Source organism: Cyprinus carpio, unplaced genomic scaffold (genome assembly GCF_018340385.1).
Source record: "Cyprinus carpio isolate SPL01 unplaced genomic scaffold, ASM1834038v1 S000006758, whole genome shotgun sequence".
Lineage (NCBI taxonomy): Eukaryota > Metazoa > Chordata > Actinopteri > Cypriniformes > Cyprinidae > Cyprinus > Cyprinus carpio.
In genome coordinates, this window is record NW_024879355.1 from 100462 (window position 1) to 126619 (window position 26158).

General features: G+C 37.8%; 1 protein-coding gene across 2 annotated transcripts in view; it reads right to left on the reverse strand.

Moving 5' to 3' along the window:
* Positions 1-25542, reverse strand: part of LOC109084125 (1-phosphatidylinositol 4,5-bisphosphate phosphodiesterase beta-1-like) — a 91073-nt gene extending 65531 nt beyond the window's left edge. Inside the window, exons 1-2 of one of the 2 annotated variants that reach the window (XM_042755925.1) lie at positions 25318-25542; positions 19199-19276 (exon numbers count right to left, since the gene is read on the reverse strand). In XM_042755925.1, coding sequence (XP_042611859.1) covers positions 19199-19276; positions 25318-25416 — 177 coding nt within the window. In that variant the 5' untranslated portion in view covers positions 25417-25542. The remainder of the gene's footprint in view (positions 1-19198; positions 19277-25317) is intronic. The other variant, XM_042755924.1, reaches the window with a different exon arrangement.
* Positions 25543-26158: the final 616 nt, after the last annotated feature.

A 26158-nucleotide genomic window follows, 5' to 3' on the forward strand; every position in this document is an offset into this window, starting at 1 on the left:
TCTGCACGTTTGAGCTTTTCCCAACAGTGACTGGATGATGAGGAGCTCCAGCTTTCACTAGAACAAGGGTCTCATACACAACTATTACACACAATATGAATAATTAACAAGATGATCTTTTGATATTAAATAAAAGAATAAGATCTTTTATCTGTTATATTTATGTACATTTTGGAGGGTTTATAATCTCTTTTTCTCTTTCTCATATGTATAAATATATGCTTGAAACAAACTACATGCAAACTGCCTTAAAGCTGTAAGAAATGTTACAAAAGGAGATTTTAAAGGAAAATATGGCCACACCAAGTTCATTTAATTAATATAAAACTGAAAAAACATCCTCACTTTACAGAATTTTTTAAAAAGTCTTAACAGTACCGTATTTTTCATGCAGATAGGTTGTTTCAAATATTTTGGAGAAGCTGTCATAGAGACAAAGACACAGAAGCCAAACCTTGTGCTCTTAAGACATTATTTCTGCAGATCAGTTTCAGATGCTTTAACTATTCCTGTTTATTCTTTTTGTTTCTATTTTAATGCTGGATGTAATGGCTGTTGTTATCAGTTTTTTGTACTTTCCTTTCTCTCTCGAGGAACAATGACGCAAGGGGCCAGTATTTTAGGTATGACAGGCCCGTGTGTCAGCAACGGCCTCAAGGCACCTGCTTGCCGTTTAAATTTGATACCCTCTTATCATTCTCCAGATTGAATTGACTGCTCACAAGAAAAAAAGACATGTGACCTACATCTCTGACACACTTAAAAGAGAAAGCAGAAATGAAGCAAAAGAAGAGGATCAAGGGAAAAGGAAGGAACAACCAAAAACTCTCCTCCAGTCCTTCAACCATCACAGATCAGCTAAAGCACCTCAAGTTTCAGGGTTCGGACTGAGTCGTCACCGAAACACTAGTTACTGTAAAGTGTGAAAAACATCATCTTATCCAGGTTCCATACATGCAAAGCCACAAACAGGGACACAAAGCAATCACCAATGAGTTAAATCAAAGTCATGTAAATGAAAAATCAAAAGTGCTGTTTCTACAAAATCTGTTCATCAAAAACCTTGTTATCAGGTTTTGAGGTGAGGATTAATTAAGATTGTGTGAATAAAGCGTCTCTCCCCAGCAGACAGGGAGGCTGGGGTTCAGATCTTGGATTAACTTTAATACAAACCAGAGAACAGTGTGACGGTGAGGGGAAATTGGATTCTGGTACCTGGACATTAAAAGACCTTTGAAGAATGGAAAGCTAGATTTAGACTGGCCTTTAAAAAAATATATAACATATCCAGGGATCAAAGGAATCTGTGTAATGATGTGTTACACTTTCAAAGTATTTTCTAAGTTAATAATCTTAAATTTTCTTCAATTTAAAAATCTAGAAGATGCTAGGTTACTACTGACGAATCGTCTAAAAATGTCCTCAGAATGCAGGGCTCAAATCTATCTGTGTCAAGTTGAGAAATGTTGGGAAAAAACTTGTTCCATCTTTACAGCAGCAGGACAATGATCACTATAGGAGAGAATGCTGCATGTATGGCTGCACATTTCCATGTGAGTAAGGTAGTCCTGCTGTAGACTAAAATAAGTATTATAATGCAATTCTGGCAATAGCAGCATGATTTTAGTGAGAATTACGACTGCTGATGGACAATAAACATCAGCCCTTCCTGACATCTGACATCTCTGAGCTTAATGTTTGACCAAATGCACACAGAGGCCAATGTAGTGTGTACTTTGAAAGGGACAGCTAACCTGAAAGCGAGGCTGCCCAATCCTGATCCTGGAGATCTACGGTCCTGCCAAGTTCAGCTACAGCCCTGACCAAACACACCTGAAGCAGCTTATTGATCTCTTCAGGAGCACCTGGTAATTACAGACAGCTGTGTTGGAGCCGGGCTGGAACTGAAGTCTGCAGGTGCGTGGATCTCCAGGAACAGGATTGGGCACCTCTGATCTAAAAGTGTAGATTGGCTGTTAATTTACTCACCCTCGAGCCATCCAAGATGTAGGTGACTTTTCTCTTTAGCAGAGCAGTGAAGAAGATTTTTTAGCTGAAACCGGATTCTTTGGTGATTCATAAAATGCAAGTCAGTGGCTAATGTCACTTTGAGATAAAAAAAAGTGTATCAGGGAACACAAATTGAATATCTTTACTGCCAACTTGTGAAACACCATTAATATGAAGAGCTGCAGCTCAAAATACATGGAAACATTGTGTATTATGATGGAGTTTGTAGCTTAATTCACTGAAATAGTTTAGGCTGCAGATCATTTTCTGACAGTTCAATAGGAAATCAGTATAGTAGGAAAACATCCAATATCTCATACCACTTAAGTGAATGTTCAGTTTATCAGTATATATTGTAATAAATATTAGCAAAATGATTGTTGTATCTAATTGTATTAGTCTATATAGAGTGATAGTCAATGTAAAAAGAGCAAACGGAAGAAGCAGATGAACACAAAACATCAGAACATAAAGATAAAGATGGTAAACTTTTACAAAACCTTACAATAAATTTCCTTTAGTTAAAATTACAGTTAATGCATTAACAATGAGCATTACATTTGTTGTTTATTAATCTTTGTTAAAGGGGTCATACGATGCGATTTCAATTTTTCCTTTCTCTTTGGAGTGTTACAAGCTCTTGGTGAATAAAGAAGATTTGTAAAGTTGCAAAGACTAAAGCCTCAAACCCAAAGAGATAGTCTTTATAAAAGTTAAGAGTCAACCACTACTTCCTAAAACACCTCGTTTAAACACGTCCCCACATATCTAAGTCACTTTGTAGGAAGATTTGCATAACGCCACCCATATGTTCACGCAAAGAAAGAAGGCGTAACTTTTATTCTTGCTGTTGCCGCCAGCGGCATGTTGTGTTTTCTTTTTTGGCTTTCCAAAAGAGGACACGACTAGAAATCAGTGGTTAAGTTGTATTTACATCACTGTTCCAGAACAGTTCAACCCAAAGCAGCACATTTTATGGAGGACTGTTTCCTGATCCTGGGAGAGAAGACTACAATGCTGGCTGTTCTGACTCACAGTCTGTAAGTATGTTTACATATGTTAAGTGCCACTGATGATTCAAATTCGAGATTTTAAGCAGTGTAGAGTAGAGCTTGTTTGTCGTTTCTCCAAACAAATGCAGACATGGTTTTATGTTTATGCGGCGAAATGCAACGCAACACGTAAAAACACAGTATAAGTCATTATAATCCGTAATTATGTCCCCACTGGATGCTACAAATGGCTTGTTTGTAATGGGTTTTATTGTTTTTGTCTCGTCTGTGTTCTGACCGGGACACACATCACAGTATGTGAGGGGCGTAACATTTCCGTCACACGCTTGAGCATTCGGCCAATCACAACACACTGGATAGCTGGCCAATCAGAGCACACCTCGCTTTTCAGAACGATGAGCTTTGTAAATAACGATGCGTTTCAGAAAGCGGGGCATAGAGGAGAAACAATAATGTACAGTATGTGGAATATAGGTCTGTTCACATAATAAGGTGCAGGGCAGATCTTTGGGAGAGGCCGGAAGAGATCACCAAAGTTTACTGTCCACAGCTGACAAACACGGTGTGGCCCACAATATACAATGACATATAGCAGAACAGTCTAGGACAGTCCCTCGTGTTTTAGGGAAGTGGGGTGGCGGTCCAAAGCATTAGTTATTAGTCCTGGTGCAACAAGTCAAGTCAAGTCAAGTCACCTTTATTTATATAGCGCTTTAAACAAAAAAGATTGTGTCAAAGCAACTGAACAACATTAATTAGGAAAACAGTGTGTCAATAATGCAAAATGACAGTTAAAGGCAGTTCATCATTGAATTCAGTGATTTCATCATGCAGCTCAGTTCAGTTTAAATAGTATCTGTGCAATAGCAACACACAGCAGATGACAAATCAAGGACATTGCTTCGACGTAGATGTGTTCATTGACAAGAGAAAAACAATAACTATGCTGCATAGATTGCTATCAATCATTTGGAGCCTAAATAAAACAGCTCTGTGTCATGTTTTCTAGCCACACAGGGAAGGATGAAGGTGTACTTTGTATTTTTCTGTGCCTTCACTTTGTACATGAGTGTGACCTTATGCCAGATCCCAGATGGCCACAACCACTCATAAAGCACATTGTGAATTCACACACTGTTTGCAGGTTAACAGTGTTAAGTTGCTTGTGTTTTTCATTCTGCAAACTATTTTTAAGCTGGCTTTGACTGTTAAAATAACCCAATGTCCAACAGATCTAAATATATAATGTTTGCTGAAACTATTAAGAAGATTAATTTTTTTCACATATATGTAGCAGCTCCTGGAATTTCACTCTTTGTGTGCAGGTGTGTGTGTGGGTGAGAGAGAGAGTGTTGTGTGTATGTGTGTGTGTGTGTGTCTGTGTCCCAATGTTCATACTATCCATCCCAAATAATATGTGAGATGAAAATAAGTGTGTCCCAAAGCATAGTATTTTGAAAAGAGCATGTCAGAAGTCCCCGGATGGTCTACTATTTCCGGTCGATTTTTGAAGTGTGGATCAGTGCACACTCTAATGCAGGGGCCGGCAACCTTTTCGGCATGACGTGCCATTTAAAAATGTTCTGGTTAACCATTATGCAAACCCCCCATCCCCCAATGCATTCTGTATTTACACAATACATACATTTTTTAAATGATACGATAAAAACAATAGGCCTATTTGATTTTCATGCAAATAGTTTCTGAGGATTTTTTTTCAAAAATTGTTTTTTAAACTTTATTAAAAGTTTCTTGAATAACAGATATACAGTGTGACCGTACTGAACACCACTGTGAAAAAAAGTTGTGTATTTGGTGTAATGAAATGTGTTTATGCGGTTTAAGGTTCAAAAAAACACATTTTTCTTTTGGAGAGAGTATACGAGAGACCTGCTGTGAGCTGTATGAGCTGATGTTAGGTGACCTTCTCACAGTACAGCCTGGATTTATTGAGCAAAAGTGCAGTGAACATGAAGCGTGCTCTATGAGCGTATCAGACCGTGCAGGGCAGAAAACAAGCAAGAAAACAAGTGAATGGAGCTGGTGATGATCACTGTTTTCTCCAGAGCTCTTTACAGCTGAATTGCACTACTATAATTGATGATATATGTACAGTTATTGACCAAAACCCAGTAAACACTAAACTGACCACAGCTGAACAATGACAGTATTGTTTTTTCTGGACCTGCTTTACAGCAGAACTGATCTCTCAACCATCACTGAATCATTATTTTCCTGTTTATCACTGTAAAGCTGCATTGAAACAATCTGTAGTGTATAAAGCACTATATAAATAAAGGTGACTTGACTTGACTTGGAAGAAAGGAGGCTACAAATCTGAAGAGCTGCATTTGTGTGGCACAAGTTTTCAAGATCTGGCAGTGAAGGTATCTCTTGTAATAAGCAAAGACTAGAGCACTGTGAAGTTTTCCTCCTGTCAGCTGCACTCACTTGATGAAAAGGAGGGCAGCCATTTCAACTTGGCATAGAGCACACTTCAATTTCAGTAGATTGGCTAAAGATTTACTCTTTGCCAGCTGTGATTATGCTGACAAAGGGACTGAGGTTCCTGCCAGGACAATCAGATGAAAGTGCAACGTTGGTCAAAAACAGTGTTTGAACTACTGGCGACTCAGCAGGAGCAGGAGAAGAAATGGTGTTAGAAGAACCCAATAGTATAGTCCACCCAAAACAGAATGATTTACTCACCGCTATAATGACATCATGCAAGTTTGCATTGCTCAGCATCTGGTAGATTAAGCCCTAGAGCAGAACTACTCATACAGGCCCTTGTTATTTCTAGACTGGACTACTGCAATGTCCAGCATGTCCAAATCAAACTTCCAGAATGAGAGAAACACAAAATCACTTTGCAGAACTTTTTCCTTCACTGTTCCTTGCTGCTGGAACAATACTTCCAACTCTATCTGGACAGCTCAATCTCTGACAATATTTGAGAAACAGCTGAAAACTCATCTCTTCCGTAAGCATTTAACTGCATTAAAAAATCAAATATACCTGTTCTAGCTTGTACTACTATGAGACGATGTCTGAAACTTTTCTATGGCTTATTGGCTAGTCTTCTCATGTTATAGCTTTTATAATATGAACTGCTTGCTGTATACCTCATTTGTAAGTGTCTTTGAATAAAAGTGTCTGCTTAATGAATACATGTTAACTGTGTTCAGATTTGTCAAGATGCCAAAATCTACAATCAAATAAGTTCATACTGAATACTCAACATCAAATTATTGCTGCGCCATCCACATTAATAATGTGATTTCACCAATGGGATCTTAGGAGAAACATCTGAGACAAAGTTGATACTTAACTTAAAGTGACATGAGCTGTGTAGCTTTGCTACCTGTCAAGCAGGGATAGTATCTTAACGCACACCTATTGTGCTCACATGCGCTCTTTAGGAGTAGATCAGGCACAGAGGCGTTCTCTGTCATGTTGTTGTAAGACTGAAGCCACTACACCTGCATCCCTCATTAGAGACGCCCAGGCTCATGGGACTTAAGCAGCATCATAAATGAAGGCTTTTTAAGCTGCTTTGTCTAAGAGTTGCTGCCAGTTTTCCCTAATGAGAGTCCATCCTGCTGCGATCCACAGAGCAGAGCAATGTGTCACAGTCCTGTAGCCTCATGCAAATGCTTTAGTCAAATGATCGGCTCACTTACAGCCGGGAGGGTTGGGAGACATTGACATTCAAAACGCATCACCCACTTCACATTCCTGTTCCACTCTGCAAACAAAATGTGGCTGTTTTTAAACAACAGTTCCTGTAGTGTAGAGATGTGCTGGCTCTCCTCAACGTGACACACAGGGGAGCAGTGGTGATGGCCAGAGATGGATGGTGTGACTGAAAACGTTTGGATCCTGGCTGTAGTCACTTCCTTCCTTTTTTTGCATTCCTCTCTTTTTGAACTGTGAAGAAGAACAGCATCCTGTGTTTCCTCTGCTCTACACATTCAAAGACCCATCAAGCATTTTACTGAACTTTTGCTCTCTTTCATGCTCTACATCTATCCTACATGTGTACTGCAATGTGGAAAAAAAAACGAGCTTTCAGATCAACACCACTATCACAGCAGCGACCGCAACCGCATCATACTTTAACAGACACTTTTATACAAATCCAAACTGGAATTCGGAGACCTTTAGCCACTGCTGTTTACATACCATCACAGGAGTGTGTGTGTGTGTGCGTGTGTGTGTGTGTGTGTGTGTGTGTGCGTGTGTGTGTGTGTGTGCGAGAGAGAGAGCTTAATTAGAGCTACATTATTGGCATTTTGTTTTAATTGCATGCAGCAATACTTTGGCAATATGAATGTTAAAATATTTGTCATGCCAATAAAGCACCTTAAAACAGAAACAAAGAGATAGACAGAAAGAGAAATCCTGACACGTTCAGTGGACCTGAACTAGTCTGCAGTGTCCAGCTAGTCAAAAACAGATGCTTCACGTCAAAACACAACACTTCTGTGGAGCTTTAATGGACCACAGTTTGCTTGTTAAAATGAGCAGTTAGAGAGTGCTGCATTGTGGGAATGGATGCAGTGCGGGTCAGCGGATGGATGTCAGAGCAGTACAGACTCCAGGAGCAGAAGCTGCGGGTCAGTGGCAGATTCAATTCTGATCCCAGAGCAGCTGAAAGGAGCAGAAACCTGTTACTGAGGAACCTGAAGAGTGCTGACTCTTCACAGACCACAGAAGTGCACACACCACATATGTTCAATGCACATGCTCCAACCTAAACTAATAACAAATGACATAAATCCCAGAGCCGGATTCATGAAAATCTTCTTTTAGGTAAAGAAATTTCCCAAGATAAATTCCAAGAAGTCTGTAAGAATGCTACTAAGTGCAATTTTCAAAAAATTCTTAGTTCATAAATATGTTCTTAAGAAGAAAATGTTCTCTGTCTGATTGAATGAATGGCTGAAGACTCAGGGAAAAATTTAAATGGCAACCATTTTGCACTGCCTGCAGATTACCATAATAATCATAATAGACCAGGGTTCCTCAATAGGCGGCCCGCGGGCCACATCCGGCTCGCGAGAGAAAAGTGTTTGGCCCGCGCTAATTTCAAATAAAGTGGCATGAACATTCAAACGCAGCATCAGAAAGCGACATTAACTTACATCGTGTCTACACCGGATGCGAGCAGCGCGGCGCGACAAATCCCCGACAGAAAACTGCTGACTCATTCTATTTATGACGCGCTGACACAAAGTTCAAATGATCTGCAATGCTTTGTCGCGTCCAGTGTAGATATACGATGTGACAGCAAAAACATGGCAAGTGTTAAGCAAAGAAAAGTGGACACTGAAAATAGATGATTCAAATGTAAATGGACTTTGAACAGTTTTGAGTGAGTGAGTGAGTGAGTGAGTGAGTGATACCATCTCTATGGATGCTGGTTAGCAGTGAGTTCAGTTGTAACGTAAGTTTGCTTTAGCATAATTTATTTTCGAGATCTGAGGTAAAATGTCTATTGTTGCTTTGCTTACACTATGGCTATAAAGATCACTAATATTCAAACTCACATTAGACACTTTTAACACTGAATAAATCACATAACCATTACCTGAGATTATCACTGTCATTTTTTTGTATGTTGTTCCTGCCGCAACGTCGCAGAAAATAAAAAGCATTTCTAAAATAGAATTCCGTGTCGCTTATTGTCACGTGTCGCTGACGCCGGTGGTAAGGACAAAAACTACATGGAAATTCTTTTTATTGCATCACGTGTGTTTGGGACACACGGTGTTACAGTTTGATCCCCCAAAAAATCTAAGTATAAAAATATTAATGCTGACAGATTTAATAATTGAATCTGCAATTAGGGAAAGTGGAGAGAAGAGATCCAGTCTGGAGATGAGAAGGAACAGTTGATTTGCATGGCAGACATGGAGATCCAGATTTTTTTGTTTGTTCAGTGCCGGCCCGTCCAACAGGCGATACAGGCGGTCGCCTGGGGCCCCTCTTTGATTTGAGGGCCCCACTGCTTGCGAATGATGTCACGCAGTTTTGGTTGTTTTATTTTTTCAAATGTCTACATATAGTATGAGTGTTCATGTGTCAATTATAATGCTTTTGTAATGCACAGACCCCATTAAACCGATACAATTCAAAATGACGGTGAGCAAAATACAAAACATATTTTATTAAAAGAATATCTCTGAATAATTCATACATGACAAATACACTGTAAAAAAAAGTCTGTAGTTTTTACAAAATAATTTTGGCAGCTGTGGTTGCCAGAATACTTTTGTAAAAAATACAGAAAAACTGTAAACACAATTACGGCCAAAAACTGTAAATTTTACAGTATAAAAACTGTTATTTACAAACAAGAAAATTTTAATTTAAACCAGTAAATTCAACAACGCACACTGCTATTAAAATCTGTTTTGTACCTTTAACATACTGACAACCACCATAATAATGCAGGTGGTAAAAGAGAAAGCCACATGAAGAATCGAAGTTCATCACAAGTAGCTTCGCCACAAGCAGAAGTTTATATTAATATATAGAAGGTGCACAAAGTCATTCATGCAAACACAAAACACCATCATGGTGACACACGATACTTAAACAATTCAATAAACTTTCATTAAACAGCAGAAGATGTAACATAAAGCCCAAATGTACAACTGATAACAAAAAACTATTAAAAAACATGATTATTTAAACAAAATACTTTCAAATGTGGAGCGTCACACAGGGAATTCTGGGAATATCAGTTTAGCAGTTTTTGACTGTAAATTATACATTGATTTGTTCTTTTTTTTATTTATAAAAACTGTAAAATTAACAGCATTTTACTGTAAAATTACATGAAATGTCTGGTTAGATCTTTTACAGTTTTTCCCTGTATATAGTACAGGAACTTACTGTTAACCTATTAACACTTTTTTTTGTAGCGTTTTTACAAAATTGTACAGTTAAAATGACACTTATTTTTTACAGTGTAGCTGAAAACGATAATAATAATAATAATAAAAAACTGTCTAAATAAAAGCGGAAAAAAGATTAGAAACATACACAGCAGCACCACACTCTATTTAGCATAACACCTCCCGCAATAGGCTATTGGGTGAACTAGAATGTCGTAACGTATTCCTAGTACAGATTCCACATATTCCACTTAGCCACATATCTCTGTAAATTCCTTTCGATATATACTCGAGAAAGTGTCTTAAATAAGTCTAAAGTTATATAACGTCATAAGTCTGGTTGCTTATTTTGATCGACGTATTTCTAATTTATGCAATGCACATTGATGCTATTTTAATTTGAAATGAAATGGCATCCAAACAGTATCTTTCCGGAGCCGATAAAAGGAAGAAGAGAAAAGCAGAGGATGAAAAGCAATCTCAAAGTAAAGGTGTGTTTCGCTATACATAATACATTATTTATTAGTGTAGTATTAATACTTGATTTAATAAATGTGATGATGCCCATGATCAAAGATATACTTGTGTGATATGTGAGAGAAAATTAGGCCACATTCAGCATGTATGTTTCATTAAATCAATTAATTATCCATCCCACTAATTCATGCTAAAAAAAGGTCTCCTCCTCTTTCCAAATTCAAATTGAACCCACTGTCCAATATCTAATGCAAAGTTTTGTTGATAAAAAAAGTCTTTAAAAAAACTTTATGTATTTCTAGTTATGTATGAATATTTGTATGTTATGCATTTACAATAAATGCTTTTGATTCATGCTTTATTTGTATATGTCATATTTATATACTTTATTTTTTAAATTAGTGTTTTCTGGCTTTATTTATGTACCAGGGTCTATGCTGAAATTTCTCATTGTACCTACAGCTGCAGAGACATTTGATGCTGCTACATCTGGAATAATTCATAGCACTCCTGGTAAAGAATATATTTTTTTTAGTTTGCACTCTGATATAACACACTGGTTGTATTCATTTTATATTATACAACATTGTAGATACATTACTGCATTGAAATCAATCATTACATTATCCATTAATTTCTGTTATTGTATATTTAAGGGCCATCCGCTGATCCTAAGGCGAAACTTCAATCTTCAGAATCCCATCCTTCTGATTCCCAAGCTTTAGAGGCCACTCCAACAGAGGCACCTGCTGCAGATGTTTCAGTTCACCACATTCTAAATATAGAATTTATTTGTATTTTATTTTATTTAGTTTATGTATCCTTTATTTTTATAATATTTAAATTATTTGTGTTTCTCAAACACACTTGCACTTTCATTTACAATATTTTACAATACTTTGCAGTACTTGCAAACTTATTTAAATCTGATTAAATTATTTTTACACATGTATTACATGTTGAGTTTGTTACAGGTAATAAAAATGTATACATTTAATATTGAAATTGTATTTTTTGTGCTCTCTTCTCACTGTTTTTACACAAGTGGGCTCAATTTTTTTATCTCGCCTAGGGCCCCACAGGCCTTCAGGCCGGCACTGTGTTTGTTCATATGTTTTTAATATTCAACAGGCAAAGTTCTTCTGTATCTAAATGCAAAAATGTTCATATGTTCAGCATTGCAGTTATATCTGTTCTACTACTTTTTTTACCTCAGTATTTTTTATATATATGTGAAGATGTTTATCACAGACACAAGAGACATCTTGTACCCCAGGTCAGCAATGCCATTATAATGGTCTATTCTACTCCAGAGCTTTATTCTAAATTATTACCACTTATCTTATTGTTAGAAATGGCTTGTAAATGTGATGTTATACCTGATTTTTTTTGGTGTCCTGCACATTCTTTGGTACCAGATATACTCATTACTTATGTTTACTGGTAATTATTTTCATCCCAGAGCTGACCTCTTTATATTATTAACAATTATAGTAAGTGTTATAATTTGCTTGTAAGCTAAGGCTGTTTTTTTTTAACAATTTAATTGGAAACCTGCATGTTCTTTTGTGTGTGTGTGTGTGTGTATTTTTTTTTTCTCTTTTTTTCTGTTATTTATATTTCAGGGATCTGACATCATGTTTCAATGACAGTTACTGTACTTTGAAATGTGGAATTAAAACGTCAAATGGAAATTTGTCTGGTTTGATCAATCATTATTCTTGATAAACTGCATGATATATATATATATATATATATATATATATATATATATATATATATATATATATATATATATAAGCGGCGACCGATCGCTCGAAAATAGCGTTTGCCTCCGACGGGCCGCGGAAGGGTCGCCTTTGATATAACGGCGGCGGGACGGCGGTTGGCCCGCGGGCCGGCCGCGGAACGAAGGCGGTAGGAAGGCGGCTGCCGCTTCTAAAAAGCGGCTGCCGCCGGCGGTGCACCGTCAAACGTGTTTGCGATTACGCCATTCTGACGCTTCTACTGCCGCCGGAGCGCTGCCGGCGTTCCGCCGACTCATTGCTATCTGGGTAATTGTTTGTATAAAACAGACTACGGGGGAAAAATCTGAATATTTATCTTGTGACCATCTTTTTATTATTTTAACAAAAACAAGTCAAGTCAAGTCAAGTCTGCTTTATTGTCAATTCTTCCACATGTACAGTACATACATACAGAGAATCGAAATTGTGTTACTCTCAGACCCCCGGTGCATACAGATAACACTAACAGTAGAGCCTAAAATCTAGATCAAATATAAAATATAAGATAAAACTATACAATAAGGGAATGTAAAAAAAGACATAATAGAAAAAAATAAAATAAAAATATGGTTAAATAAAAGCAGCGCAAGGCACATGGCAGATAGAGTGCAAACCAGTGAACAAACAGTGCAGATAAAAAGATTTTTAGTGCATAAAAAAATAGCTTATTCAGTCTGATTAAAGTGACAAAGGGCTCAAGGGCAGTTATTTTATTTAAACTGACTGATGAGGAGGTAGAATGATGTCAGATCCATGGTGAATGAGGTAGTGAGCAGACCAATGCTGCACAAAGTGACTGGTGCATGACTTATTATGTTAGTGGAAGGACCTGGGGATGAGGGACCTGGGGGGGGGGGTGTTCATAGTTCAGTGGTGCCTGGGGCAGAAGAGGGACAGGGGGGCAAGTTCGGGAGCGAGTTCAGCTTCCTGACAGTCTGATGGATGAAGCTGTCCTTCAGTCTGCTGCCATCAGGGAGGAGACTGCGGAGTCTCCAGGCCAGGACCAGCAGACTGAAGGACAGCTTCATCCATCAGGCTGTCAGGAAGCTGTGTGACGGGTGAGTGGGATCACCTGCAATGCAGAGGGCTTTGCGAGTGAGACGGGTTCCATAAATGTCCTGGAGGGAGGAGAGAGACACCAATGATCTTCTCAGCTGCTCTCACTATGCGTTGCAGAGTCTTCCGGCAGGACGCGTTGCAGGCGCCATACCACACAGTGATCCAGCTAGTCAGAATGCTCTCGATGGTGCCTCTGTAGAAGGTGTACATGATGGGGGGTGGGGCTCTGGCTCTCCTCAGTTTGCGGAGGAAGTAGAGACGCTGCTGTGATTTCTTGGCCAGTGCTGCAGTGTTGTCGGTCCAGGAGAGGTCCTCTGTGATGTGCACACCCAGGAACTTGGTGCTGCTCACTCTCTCCACAGTCGCACCATTGATGGTCAGAGGAACATGCTGGGTGTGCGCTCTCCTGAAGTCAACAACAATCTCCTTCGTCTTCTCCACGTTCAGAGAGAGATTGTTGTCACTGCACCACCCGGCCAGGCGGCTCACCTCGCTCCTGTAGTTTGTCTCATCTCTGTTTTGCTAATGAGAGCCCCACCACAGTCGTGTCATCCGCAAACTTAATGAAGAGGTTGGAGTTGTGTGACGGTGTGCAGTCGTGTGTCAGGCAGAGTGAAGAGGAGGGGGCTCAGCACACATCCTTGGGGGGCCCCAGTGTTCAGTGTGATGGTGCTGGATGTGTTGCTGCCGACACGTACTGCCTGAGGTCTTCCAGTCAGAAAGTCCAACACCCAGTTGCACAGCGAAGTGTTGAGCCCCAGCTCGACCAGTTTGTGAATGAGCTATTGAGGGATGATTGAGAATTCGGCCCTCGGTGTAAACTAATTGAGGAACCCTGTAATAGACCTTAGCGCCATATCTCATTTTGACAGGAATGAAAACAAGGCTGTGAAGGATAGAAGTGCAATGCCTTCAGTGGATCGTACTGTTGTTTGTTCAGCTGACGAAATGTTAGTTGCAAGTTGTGAAAATTACTTGATCTAGGATCTTTATACAGTGTCAAGACTGTAGTCTTCCGTGTTAAATTCAATATGGTGTCCAACGTGATGAAGGTCTATAAGCGTGCATACTATTTTTACCACAACCACCTGTGTCCAGCACTCTGCCTCACATGGTTTCATGCACAGCATATTTTGAAAAAACAAAGCTCCCTATTTGACTCATTTTTGTAGGGTTGTTAGTGAATTTTCATTTCAGTAAAAGTTGTGTCTTGTGTAATCATTACCGATATTAGATTCTGTTATCAGTCATTGATGTGTCACTTCAAAACTAGTGCACATCCCTAGTATGGCAATATGTATTGTATTGTTATGTTGTAATTCTTACAAACAAACAAACTGAAATAACCCAATAAATTCATATAATATCTTACTTTTGGTGCTTTAAGACAAGTTTGAGGCTATCTTAAAGTTAATCCAAAATAATCCTAAAGCTACTGGGAGCTACAGCAGGTAAATGATAATGTCAGATGATTTTATGATGGATAAACTAGATGTAAAACCACAAGAGGCAGAGGGTTGAGACAGATTACATGACAGCGAGAGACGATTCATGTGCCAGAACTGTATCAACAAAACATCTCCATTAGCAAATCACCTCTGTGGTTTAAGTTTTTATATCTGTCTCATTTAGTCTTTGTAACCTGATCTGCTGGGGATATCTGATTATTTGATTGCGCCTGGCAAGAGGAGCACAGCACTGCCAAGCATCAGACAGAAAAACACTTATTAGCATGACGTGCAGGACATCTTTAAAAACCATGACATGACATACAAAAGGACACTTCCTCATCTCTTAATACATGCATCTAGTTTCACAGCACAAAATTCATCAGTACTGGAACAAACACAGACAAGCAGAGTGATGCAAACAGTGAAAAGCTGCATTGCTAAACAGAACAGTAAAGGCTGGAAAACACCACACAACAAAATCTGAACATCATACAACTTGCCCACTTTGTAAAAGGCAACAAAGAAAAAGTGGGCATTATGCACTAAATTACTAAGTCACATGTGTCTAAAATCAACTCAAAATATCAATAATATCTGATTTCTGATATCCAATATTGATGGACCAGATGGAATCAGATTCTGAAGCTAAAGAATCTGTGTTCATAATACGCAATACAATTTTAAGTAAACTCCAACAAAGTAAAATGTGCAAGCTGAATCAGACTTTAGCAACTAGCACTAACTTAAATTTCTGTTAGTGATATATCTATATAATACTGCATATTTACAGAATCATTTTTGTAATGCACAATTACAATGGTGAGAAGTAATTACATTATCAGAAAATCACCCCTTCCTCAAACCTCAATGCTTAAAAAAAAAAAAAAAGCCATTGCTTGGTGTCAGAAGTGACAGGGTGGAGCTGTCTAAAAATCAGCATAGGGTAGTTGGAGTTGTCGCACTGTTGGCATGCAGTTTACATTTGCTTAATTGGAAAGATAAAAAAATCCATCTACCTGCTCTGCCTTGATTAAAGATATTAAAACTAGAGATTAGATGTTCTTTAAAAATGTGCCAATTTGGAAAATTTTATAAATTTAAAAAAGGCATCGCAGAGATCATTTGTGCATTTGCACAGTGGAAGAAAAAACACAAGAATGCTGCTGATCCACAACCTTCTGTTTCCAAAGACGAATACTGACGTTCTTGTGTCACATTTGCCAGAAGACAGAAACCCTCCAGTTCTCCTTGCTAGCCAACTTACAAAGCATGTCTAATTATATCCTAATTCTGATTCTAATTCTATAGTGAGAAATAATCTGCAACCATATTTTTTTGTGTAAACCACTAAAAAGGCCATAATATTTTGAGGAATAACTGTAAAAAGTACACTATCCTACAGAAAAGCATTAAAAACTGCTAGATCTGATCACTTTTTGTCTCTTTTAGAAGAAAAAAAACATAACCCCAGGTATTTATTCAATACAGTAGCTAAATTAACGAAAATAAAGCACCAACAGGCGTTAACATTTCCCAGCAGCACAGCAGTAATGACTTCATGAACTACTTTCAAGATCGATACTATTAGAGATAAAATTGTAACCATGCTGCAGTCAGCTACAGTATCGCATCAGACAGTGCACTATAGATCCCCTGAGGAACAATTTCACTCATTTCTTTACAAAAGGAGAGGAAGAATTTTATAAACTTGTTAAATCATCTAAACCAACAACATGTATGCTAGACCCTATTCCATCTAAGCTCCTAAAAGAGGTGCTTCCAGAAGTCATAGATCCTCTTCTGACTATTATTAATTTGTCATTGTCATCAGGATAAGTCCCCAAAACCTTCAAACTGGCTGTTATTAAGCCTCTCATAAGAAAAAAACAAAAACAAAAAAAAAACACAATTTGACCACAAAAATCTAGTTAATTACAGACCGATCTTGAATCTCTCTTTTCTGTCCAAGATACTGGAAAAGGTAGTATCCTCACAAGTATATTCCTTCTTAGAGAAAAATAGCATATGTGAGGATTTCCAGTCAGGATTTAGACCGTATCATAGTACTGAGACTGCTCTCATTAGAATTACAAATCCTGCTCTTATTATCTGATCGTGGTTGTATCTCTCTATTAGTGATATTGGATCTTAGTGCTGCGTTCGACACTATTGACCACAACATTCTTTTGAATAGACTAGAAAACTTTGTTGGCATTAATGGAAGTGCATTAGCATAGTTCAAATCTTACTTATATGACCGCCATCAGTTTGTAGCAGTGAATCAAGAGATATCATATCGCTCACAAGTGCAGTATGGAGTACCTCAAGGCTCAGTACTAGGGCCGTTTCACACTTTACATGTTACCCTTGGGAGATATCATCAGGAAACACAGTGTTAGCTTTCACTGTTATGCTGATGATACTCAGCTCTATATTTCTTTGTGGCCCGGTGAAACATACCAATTTGAAAAACTAACAGAATGTATAGTTGATATAAAAAACTGGATGACGAGTAATTTCCTACTGCTAAACTCTGAAAAAACAAAGGTGTTAATTATAGGACCTAAAAACTCTGCATGTAATAACACTGTCTAAGACTTGACGGCTGCTCTGTCAATTCTTCATCATCAGTTAAGAACCTAGGTGTGCTATTTGATAGCAATCTTTCCAATTTTTCCATCTCAAAAATATATAAAATTATGACCTATGCTCTCACTGTCAAATGCAGAAAGGCTAATTCATGCATTCATGACCTCAAGGTTAGATTATTGTAATGTAATGCTACAGCTGGTCCAAAATGCCGCAGCTAGAGTTCTTACTAGAACCAGGAAGTATGACCATATTAGCCCGGTTCTGTCAACACTGCTCCTATTAAACATAGTATAGAGTTTAAAATCCTGCTAATAATTTATAAAGCCCACAATGGTTTAGCACCTACGTACTTAAGCGAGCTCATATTGCATTATAGTCCTTCACGTCTGCTACACTCTCAAAGCTCTGGTAATTTCATAATACCTAGAATATCAAAATCAACTGCAGGTGGCAGATCCTTTTCCTATTTAGCACCAAAACTCTGGAATAACCTACCTAACATTGTTCGGGAGGCAGACACACTCTGTCAGATTAAATCTAGATTAAAGACCCATCTCTTTAAGCTGGTTTACACATAACACATTAAGACATTTCTATTACTCAAATCCGTTGATTGTTAGGCTGCATTAATTAGGTCAGCCGGAACTGGGAACACTTCCAGTGTTCACACAATGTACTTGTTACATTATAAGAACGACTGCATCTGCGCTAATATTAGTCTGTTTCTTTCTTATTCCGAGGTCACCGTAGCCACTAGATCCAGTCTGTATCCAGCTCAGATGGTGGATCAGCACCTAGAGAGGACCTCTAAAGCAATAAATGTCAGAGTAGACCAGGACAACTAGATGCACCCCAGAGACAGATCCACAGTAAAGACCTTGTTTCCTAGACGGCCATCGGGACAAGACCACGGAACCAGATAAGCCCTCTGCACAATCTGACTCTGCTGCAGCCTGGAATTGTCCCAAACATTGTTTGGGAGGAAGACACACTCTTGCAGTTTAAATCTAGATTAAAGACCCATCTCTTTAACCTGGCTTACACATAACACTCTAATACACTTCTTATATCCAAATCCGTTGAAGGATTTTTAGGCTGCATTAATTAGGTAAACCGGAACCGGGAACACTTCCCATAACACCTGATGTACTCGCCAATGACTTGCTTAGTTGGGGACACTTCACTTACAGCGATATTGTTGACTTGATTGCAAATTATTGCACAGATACTATACTGAACTGAGCTGCATGATGACATCACTGAATTCAATGATGAACTCCCTTTAACTGTCATTTTGCATTATTGACACACTGTTTTCCTAATTAATGTTGTTCAGTTGCTTTGACACAATCTGTTTAGTTTAAAGTGCTATATAAATAAAGGTGACTTGACTTAACTTTGTCTGGTCAGAGGAGAACTGGCCCCCGACTGAGCCTGGTTTCTCCCAAGGTTTTTTCTCCATTCTGTCACCGATGGAGTTTTGGTTCCTCTGGCTTGCTAAGTTGGGGACACTTAATTTCCAGCAATATCGTCGACTTGATTGCACAGATACTATTTAAACTGAACTGAGCTGGATGATGACATCACTGAGTTCAACGTTGAACTGCCTTAAACTGAAAATTAAGTTTTTACTATTGTCCTTTTGCATTGACACACTTTTTTCTTTTTTTATACTGTAAATATCCTTTGACACAATCTGTATTGTTAAAGCATTATAAAACAAAGGTGATGACTTATGTGCAGTAATCAAAAGCAAACTACTGTGTAAGAGACAATCTTTATTATTAATAGGAAGTAGATTTGCCTTCATCTATAATGCTGGACAGAGTTTGCTTCAGAACCGTCACTGAGGATTCAGAGAAAGAGAGAGATTTCCCTGCATTTGAACAAATGAGATTAATTACCTTATTCTGATCAGTCCAGTACAAGAAGTAGCCTCGCGGATCCACACGCAACTTCACCGGCGTAACTGTGGTGCAGTCCTACAAAAACACAAGAGAACAACAAACACATCAGTCTCACAGCACTTTAAAGGGTTAGTTCCCTCAAAATGAAAATTCTGTCATTAATCCCTCACTCTCATGTCGTTCCAAACCGGCAAGAACTTAGTTCATCTTCAGAACACAAATTTTATATTTCTGATGAAATCCAAGAGCTCTCTGACCCTGCATAGACAACAAGGGTAGTGGGTACTACCACTATCAAGGCCCAGAAATGTAATAACATAGACAAAACAGTCCATGTGACATCAGTGATTCAACCATAATGGTATGAAGCCACGAGAATACTTTTTGTGCACAAAGAAAACAAAAATAATGAGTAATTAATGATAGAAGTTTCATTTTTGGGTGAACTACCTAGGACTGAAGTGTGGGTATATGAATTATGGCATGTTTACGTTCATGTAAGACAGTGGTTCCCAATCCTGGTCCTGGAAAGCCCCCAACACTGCACATTTTAGATGTCTCCCTATTCAAACACACCTGATTCAACTCATCAGCTCATTAGTGAAAACTCCAAGACCTCAAATGTGTGTGTCAGATAAGAGAGACACCAAAAACGTGCAGTGTTGGGGGTTCTCCAGGACCAGGGCTGGGAACCACTGATGTAAGAAATAGAGAAATTAAAGAGAAGGACAGATGTGAGCCAGTAGAGTGAGGAGACGAATGTAGTTCCTGCAAAACAAACCTCATTGTGAGTCAAATTGAGGGTCTGGTGTGAGCCATCAAGCACATAAATACAAGAGCAGCTTGTGTGTCATGCAACCCTTAGGACAACTTTACATAGCAGCTGCAGATATTACTGGAGCTCTATAAAAGACCCACACGGCTTTGTTCTGTGGTGATTTGTAGCTCCTAAACTTCAGCAGGGGCCAATTACACATGCATGGATTCAGTGCTTTTATTATGGAGTCCAAAACACCACATCTGTGACCAGTATGCACTGAGAATAAATAAACACCCCTTAGATCACACAACATATGTTTTACAAGTGTGTCCAATCAAGTATATAGTAAAAAACTCGTCTGACCGTTTCCTGTTTCTAACTGATTTATTGCTGGGAGGCTTTTGGATCCAGGTTCTGCCACCAAAAGACAAACACTGGCCAAGAATGCTGGTACTGACATGCTGTTCATGTTATAGGCAATAGAGCGAGTTCAAATCACTTTGTGTACTTCACAGATACAAAACCAGACCAAGACTGAGAAGCACAGAGCTCCTTTCCAGACTCTCACATTGTGTTTAGACACACATACTCCTAGAGAAAGTTTTTTTTTTGCTCTCCATTTACTCTCATTAATGTTTGGGAGAAATAACTGAGATACTGAGGAGATCTTCTTTCCTATAGGTTCCCGCAGTTACAGATAGTGCTGTTAGTCACAGCGATTTAAAGGCATACAGCAAATACACCAGGTGGAGGCTAGGGGTTTGCACAAATAGTTGAATATCTGAATATTCCATGTATACTTATTAATCGAAAAATAAAAACACAATTCAAACTTTACTACATGTTGCTTTGCTGTTGTCATAAAGGCAGGGAATCCATGATAAATCCTAAGCACGCAAACTAAACTCTGTTATAACTAAAAGCACTGGATGGTGCTGTGGAGCGTGTGAACAAGTTGATTATATTTGACCACAGATCACAGATTCTTGGAGTCTCACTAAGTGATCTTACAAAGTAGAATTACTTTTGATCAAATGAATCAGTGAAACTCAGTTATCATAATATCAGCACCACAATGAGAAATCGCATGAAATCCAAACACCAGTCGACTGAGCAAAGACAGCTGTCCATAACTGAATACACAACCAGAAAGCTGATCTGAAAGCCAAATTATCTTGAAACATACCCTCCTTTAAGTATCCTCGAAGGAGAGTGGTTTGAGAACAGAAAACAAAAAGCGCTGTAAGAAACTTTGCTTAGCACACCATTATCTTTGTGTCGCTGGAACAGCTGTGTCGGAGTTGGAGGAGCCAACTTTCATATATTTTATATATATATATATAAAGAACAGAGGCATTCAAAAATATCCATATTTAAAATGTTATAAACAGAGTGGTCTGCATGCACATCCAAAATAAGAAATGCGCTTTGTAAATTAGTTCCGAGCGTACCTTTGCGTACAGACATGGCTGACAGACTGCAAAACTGTGAAATTTCATCAAATAAAAAATTGTAATAATTAAAATTAAAAATAATAATTAAGGTTAAAATTAAAATAAGAATAAGAATAAGAATAAAAATATTAGCATTTTATGCTTGTTTACTATAAAATAATTGTATTTGTATTTAATACTCTCTTATTATTTTCGACAAAACAGTATTTTCACACTTTTTTATTTCGTTTATTATTTTATAAAAATAAAAAAATAAAAAAATAAAAAATAAAATGCAATAATATTATCACTGTTATTAATTCATTTTTTATAGTTATATTTGATAGGTCACACCATGTGTCGTGTGAGGACCAAACAAAATCTCCAGGTTCTCATATGAGAACCAAGCTGGAAAACTTGTGTGCACCCCTGGTTAAAAAACGCTTTTCTCTCACTTCCGTTAACTGTCATATGTGCAAACATATGCACATATTGCACATATGACACTTAGTGGAAGTGAGAGAAAAGTGTTTATAACCTTTCAAATATGGATATTTTTCTTACAAAAATGCATGGATTCTATACAGGAGACCTTTATTCACTCCCCAGAGCTGTGTGAGGCATGTTTTATTATGGATGGATGCACTTTATCTGAATACTTTTGGACTGTTGAAAAACAAACAAACAAACAACAAACAAAAAAAACACTCACCTACTGCCATTCTAACGCTTGGAAGAGCAAGTATAAATTTGAATATAACTCTGATTGTATTCATCTGAAATAAGAAAGCCATATACACCTAGGATGCCTTGAGGGTGAGTAAAACATGGGCTGATTTTTATTTTTTGGGTGAACTAACCCTTTAATCTTATTAAAACTTATTATAAAAAAAAATAATAATATAAATAATTTCTCTCTCCTTAAACATCATTTAAATAAACATTAAAATATATATATATTTTTTTTATTAAGTGAGTGACGTGACATAAAGCCAAGTATGGTGACCCATACTCAGAATACTCCAAAGTGCACACACACAGCAGTGAACACACACACACACATCTAGAGCAGTGGGCAGCCATTTATGCTGCGGCACCCGGGGAGCAGTTGAGGGTTAAGTGCCTTGCTCAAGGACACCTCAGTCGTGATATTGCCAGCCCAAGACTCAAACCCACAACCTTAGGGTTAGGAGTCAAACTCTCTAACCATTAGGCCACGACTTCCCCATTTATGAGCCCAAATACAAATATTCATATACAATATTTTTGAAAAATGCCCATCCCCAGCGGAGGCGTCAGATTGAGAGCTGCAAATGGGGAAAATCAATCTCTTGGCTGGAGAAAATAGCTTTGGGTATTCTGAAGGCTTTTTGTTACTGCATAGACATTGAATAAAGCAAAGCTCCAGAGACATTCTGCCATTTTCTGCATGATGGCAACATGCATGCAGTAAGACATATTTTGCTAAAAGCATGGAGGAGACGAGGCAGCTTAATAATGACCAGAAAGGTGTTTTACATGCAACAAGTAAGCTGGTGATGTTTTCTTTAGTATTCCCCCACAATACAATGAGAGAGACACAGAGGCACACACAATTTCAACTGTTCATATTGGGCATATTAAATTGTACATTGTATATAAAGGTTATTTTATTTGCAATTCAGTAATAAAAAATATTTCTATATTAAATATGCTGATGCACTTTTTGATGGTCTCAGAAGATTCATATCAAATACATGCATCAGGTTCATGCTTGAGAAACATTACAAAACTAAAGAGTCACATCAGCCAAACTAATATTTGAAAACAGAGTCCAGGCTCTGCTTCTGATTGGATGAGACAAACATGAATCTGATAAACACACACCTGGGATGCACATCACATCAACAGTAAATTAAGACATTAAGACAAGAGTAAAGTTGTGACTGTAAAAACCAAACGGCATCAGGCCGAACTGTTCTGAGCAATGTTGCAAAGTCCTGGCCAATATATCCACCATGGTATATTCAGCATATCAAAACATCTGTCGCACACTATGGTGAAGTATGACATTTTAATGATCACTAATTCTCTAGAAGAAGTTGGTTTCTGATAGATTGGTATGGCAAGTGAGACAAGGTGTACTGAATAAGTGACTAATACTGAAAAAAAAAGCCTTACTTTGGTTTTATTTGGCAGCTTGTTCCCTGTAGGTTGTAATGAATAAAAACGAGCAACGTGCACAACATTAAGTGAAAGGATCAAATGATTCTGCTGAACAGTTTTCAAAAATTGATTTTGAAAGTATTTGGTTTTCAAAAGCCTCTTCCGGCAAACCACTTTGCTTTTCAGTTTGACCAGTGAAAACACAAAGACTTTAAAAGCTAAACGTGAAACAGGATGACGAAAGTTGAAAGAATAAAAGGGACAAAATTGGAAGGAGTACACAGGACAAAAACACGTGAACTGGGGAAGCTCTGGAATTCAGCCTGGAATCACACCCAAACCGTGTTTTGGAGCATTTCTAATATTTCATTACTTTTTGTTTATGAAAATAAGATCAAATAAAAAAAACTGGAAATCTACATGAAAAACATGGGAATTTAATGTCTCTGACCACTAATCTTCTAGATATTGAAGAACACTCCTGAAGCACAGCAGGGCATTGCTAGAGATGTTCGGATAAACCTGATTACACTTGACTGGTATAAATACCACTTCTATCCTATACAAAGTCTCATCAGAAGCCACCATGCTACTGTTGTCTCTTATGCTAAACACAGTACAGTTTAACTTAGGCTTGGAATTATTAACAATATAATTCTTTCTCACTAACTTATGTGCAATCAATTTGAAAAACCAATAATACAATGACCCTATCCATAATTTGTGTCAAGCTCACATTGCACACACTGTGAATTTGTGATCTCATTGTAATGTAGTTATCACTTTTGTTTAATTATGTTTGTCCCTCCATTAAGCTCTGTGTCAGCATTTTGCTTTTCTAACTCTAATCAAACCACTTGGACTTGATGACTTTCTCAGACAGCTTTGACCTTTTAAGGGAGAAGAGTCCATAAAAGGGAATAATATGAGGAAATATGGGAACTAGGAAATGTTACATTGAAAAAAAGCATTACATTTCCAGGATCACCTGCCAGGTGCATATGCTGCCAGTTGTTATGATTAAAATGATTAATGAAGGTAATTTGCCTAAAAATAACAATGTCAAACAAACATCACTAACAATCTATTAAATAAATGGAAACAGCTATGCAAATATGGTTACATATGTGTTATAATAGTATATATATATATATATATATATATATATATATATATATATATATATATATACTGCTCTACATATCTGCATTTAAAGAGAGAATCACCCAAAATTGTGTCTTTACTTTACTCAGCGTCATGTCGATCCAAAACAAGGATGCGTTTCCGCGATCTGTTTAAGCTTAAGACACTGTTGAGAAAAGCGGGGATACACTGGGATCTATTGGGTTCCCAGCAATCTTCTTATTTTGTGTTTAACAGAAGAAAGAAAATTCACACGGGTTTAAACGACATGAGTGAAGTAAATGATAATAGAAGCTTCTTTATGGGGTATTCTGATATGTTTTCCAAAAAAAAAAAAAAAAAAAATAACAAAAAAGAAAAAGAAAAAATCTGGATGATGACATTTTAGTTTGCACAACTGCATCCGCAAAAAAAATAAAAAAATAAAATAAAAAACACAACAACAACAACAACAACAACAACAAAAAAACATCTAATTTAAGACACGTACAAAGCACTCCGACAGAAAACAAGCATCTGTGTAACTGGACTTTTTGACAGAATCTGGCAGTTACACCGGCCGCTCGCGCTCGTACCGCTTCACAAGAACACTCTGAAAAGGGAAAAGGACTGAATTCGACATGCATGCTACTTACGTCGTCCCATTTAATGAATTTGTCGCCGGTCCTCAGGCTTTCGGTCACCGACACGCGTCTGAGCTGGAGCGCGTGAACCCCCGGCTGCGCTCCCGCCATGCGTCTGCTTCTGCACAGATCTGTGCATTCACTGCTGCTTCTGCAGATCTGGTGAAGATCTGACACATTCACTACTGCTTCTCTGTGAAATGACTCTCTGCTCGACCCCGAGATCAGATGCGCGCGCTCGTCGGTCCTTGCGCTCGGAGCGCGTAGCCACCAACATGCTCGCAAACCTACAGAGAGTAAACATTAAAGATGAAATTAATCGTGACATACAGATGATCTGAGCTTTTTTTTCTATAGTACTACACGATTAGAAAGAGTTTTAAGCAGGCCGTTTTAAATCGTCTATATTTTCAATAAATTACAGTAAGAACTTAGTATTAAGCCTACAATGTTATTAATGCATCTCCCTTACAGATAAATATGTTAATTAACTGGGCAATTATAAACGCCACCAAGCCCAAGTATAGTAGTAATAAAATAAAAAAAATTCACATCAATAATTCTCTCTGTGGTTCACAGAATAATAGTGAATTATTAATGAATTATTTTGGACTCATAAAATTAAGTGTCACTACTAGATTTACATAAAATGGGAAGTTATTCTGCAAAAACAAGTGGGAGTGGAAATATTATAACTTACCAAGACTGCACTGAAAAGGCAGCAGGCATTTTTAAACTAAATTAAAAGTACAAATTAAGAAATATAACAGAAATATAACAACAACCATGACCCTAATACCAACATTTTAATTGGTCTTCAATTTAACTCAGACGCTTTGTGGTTATTATTGTT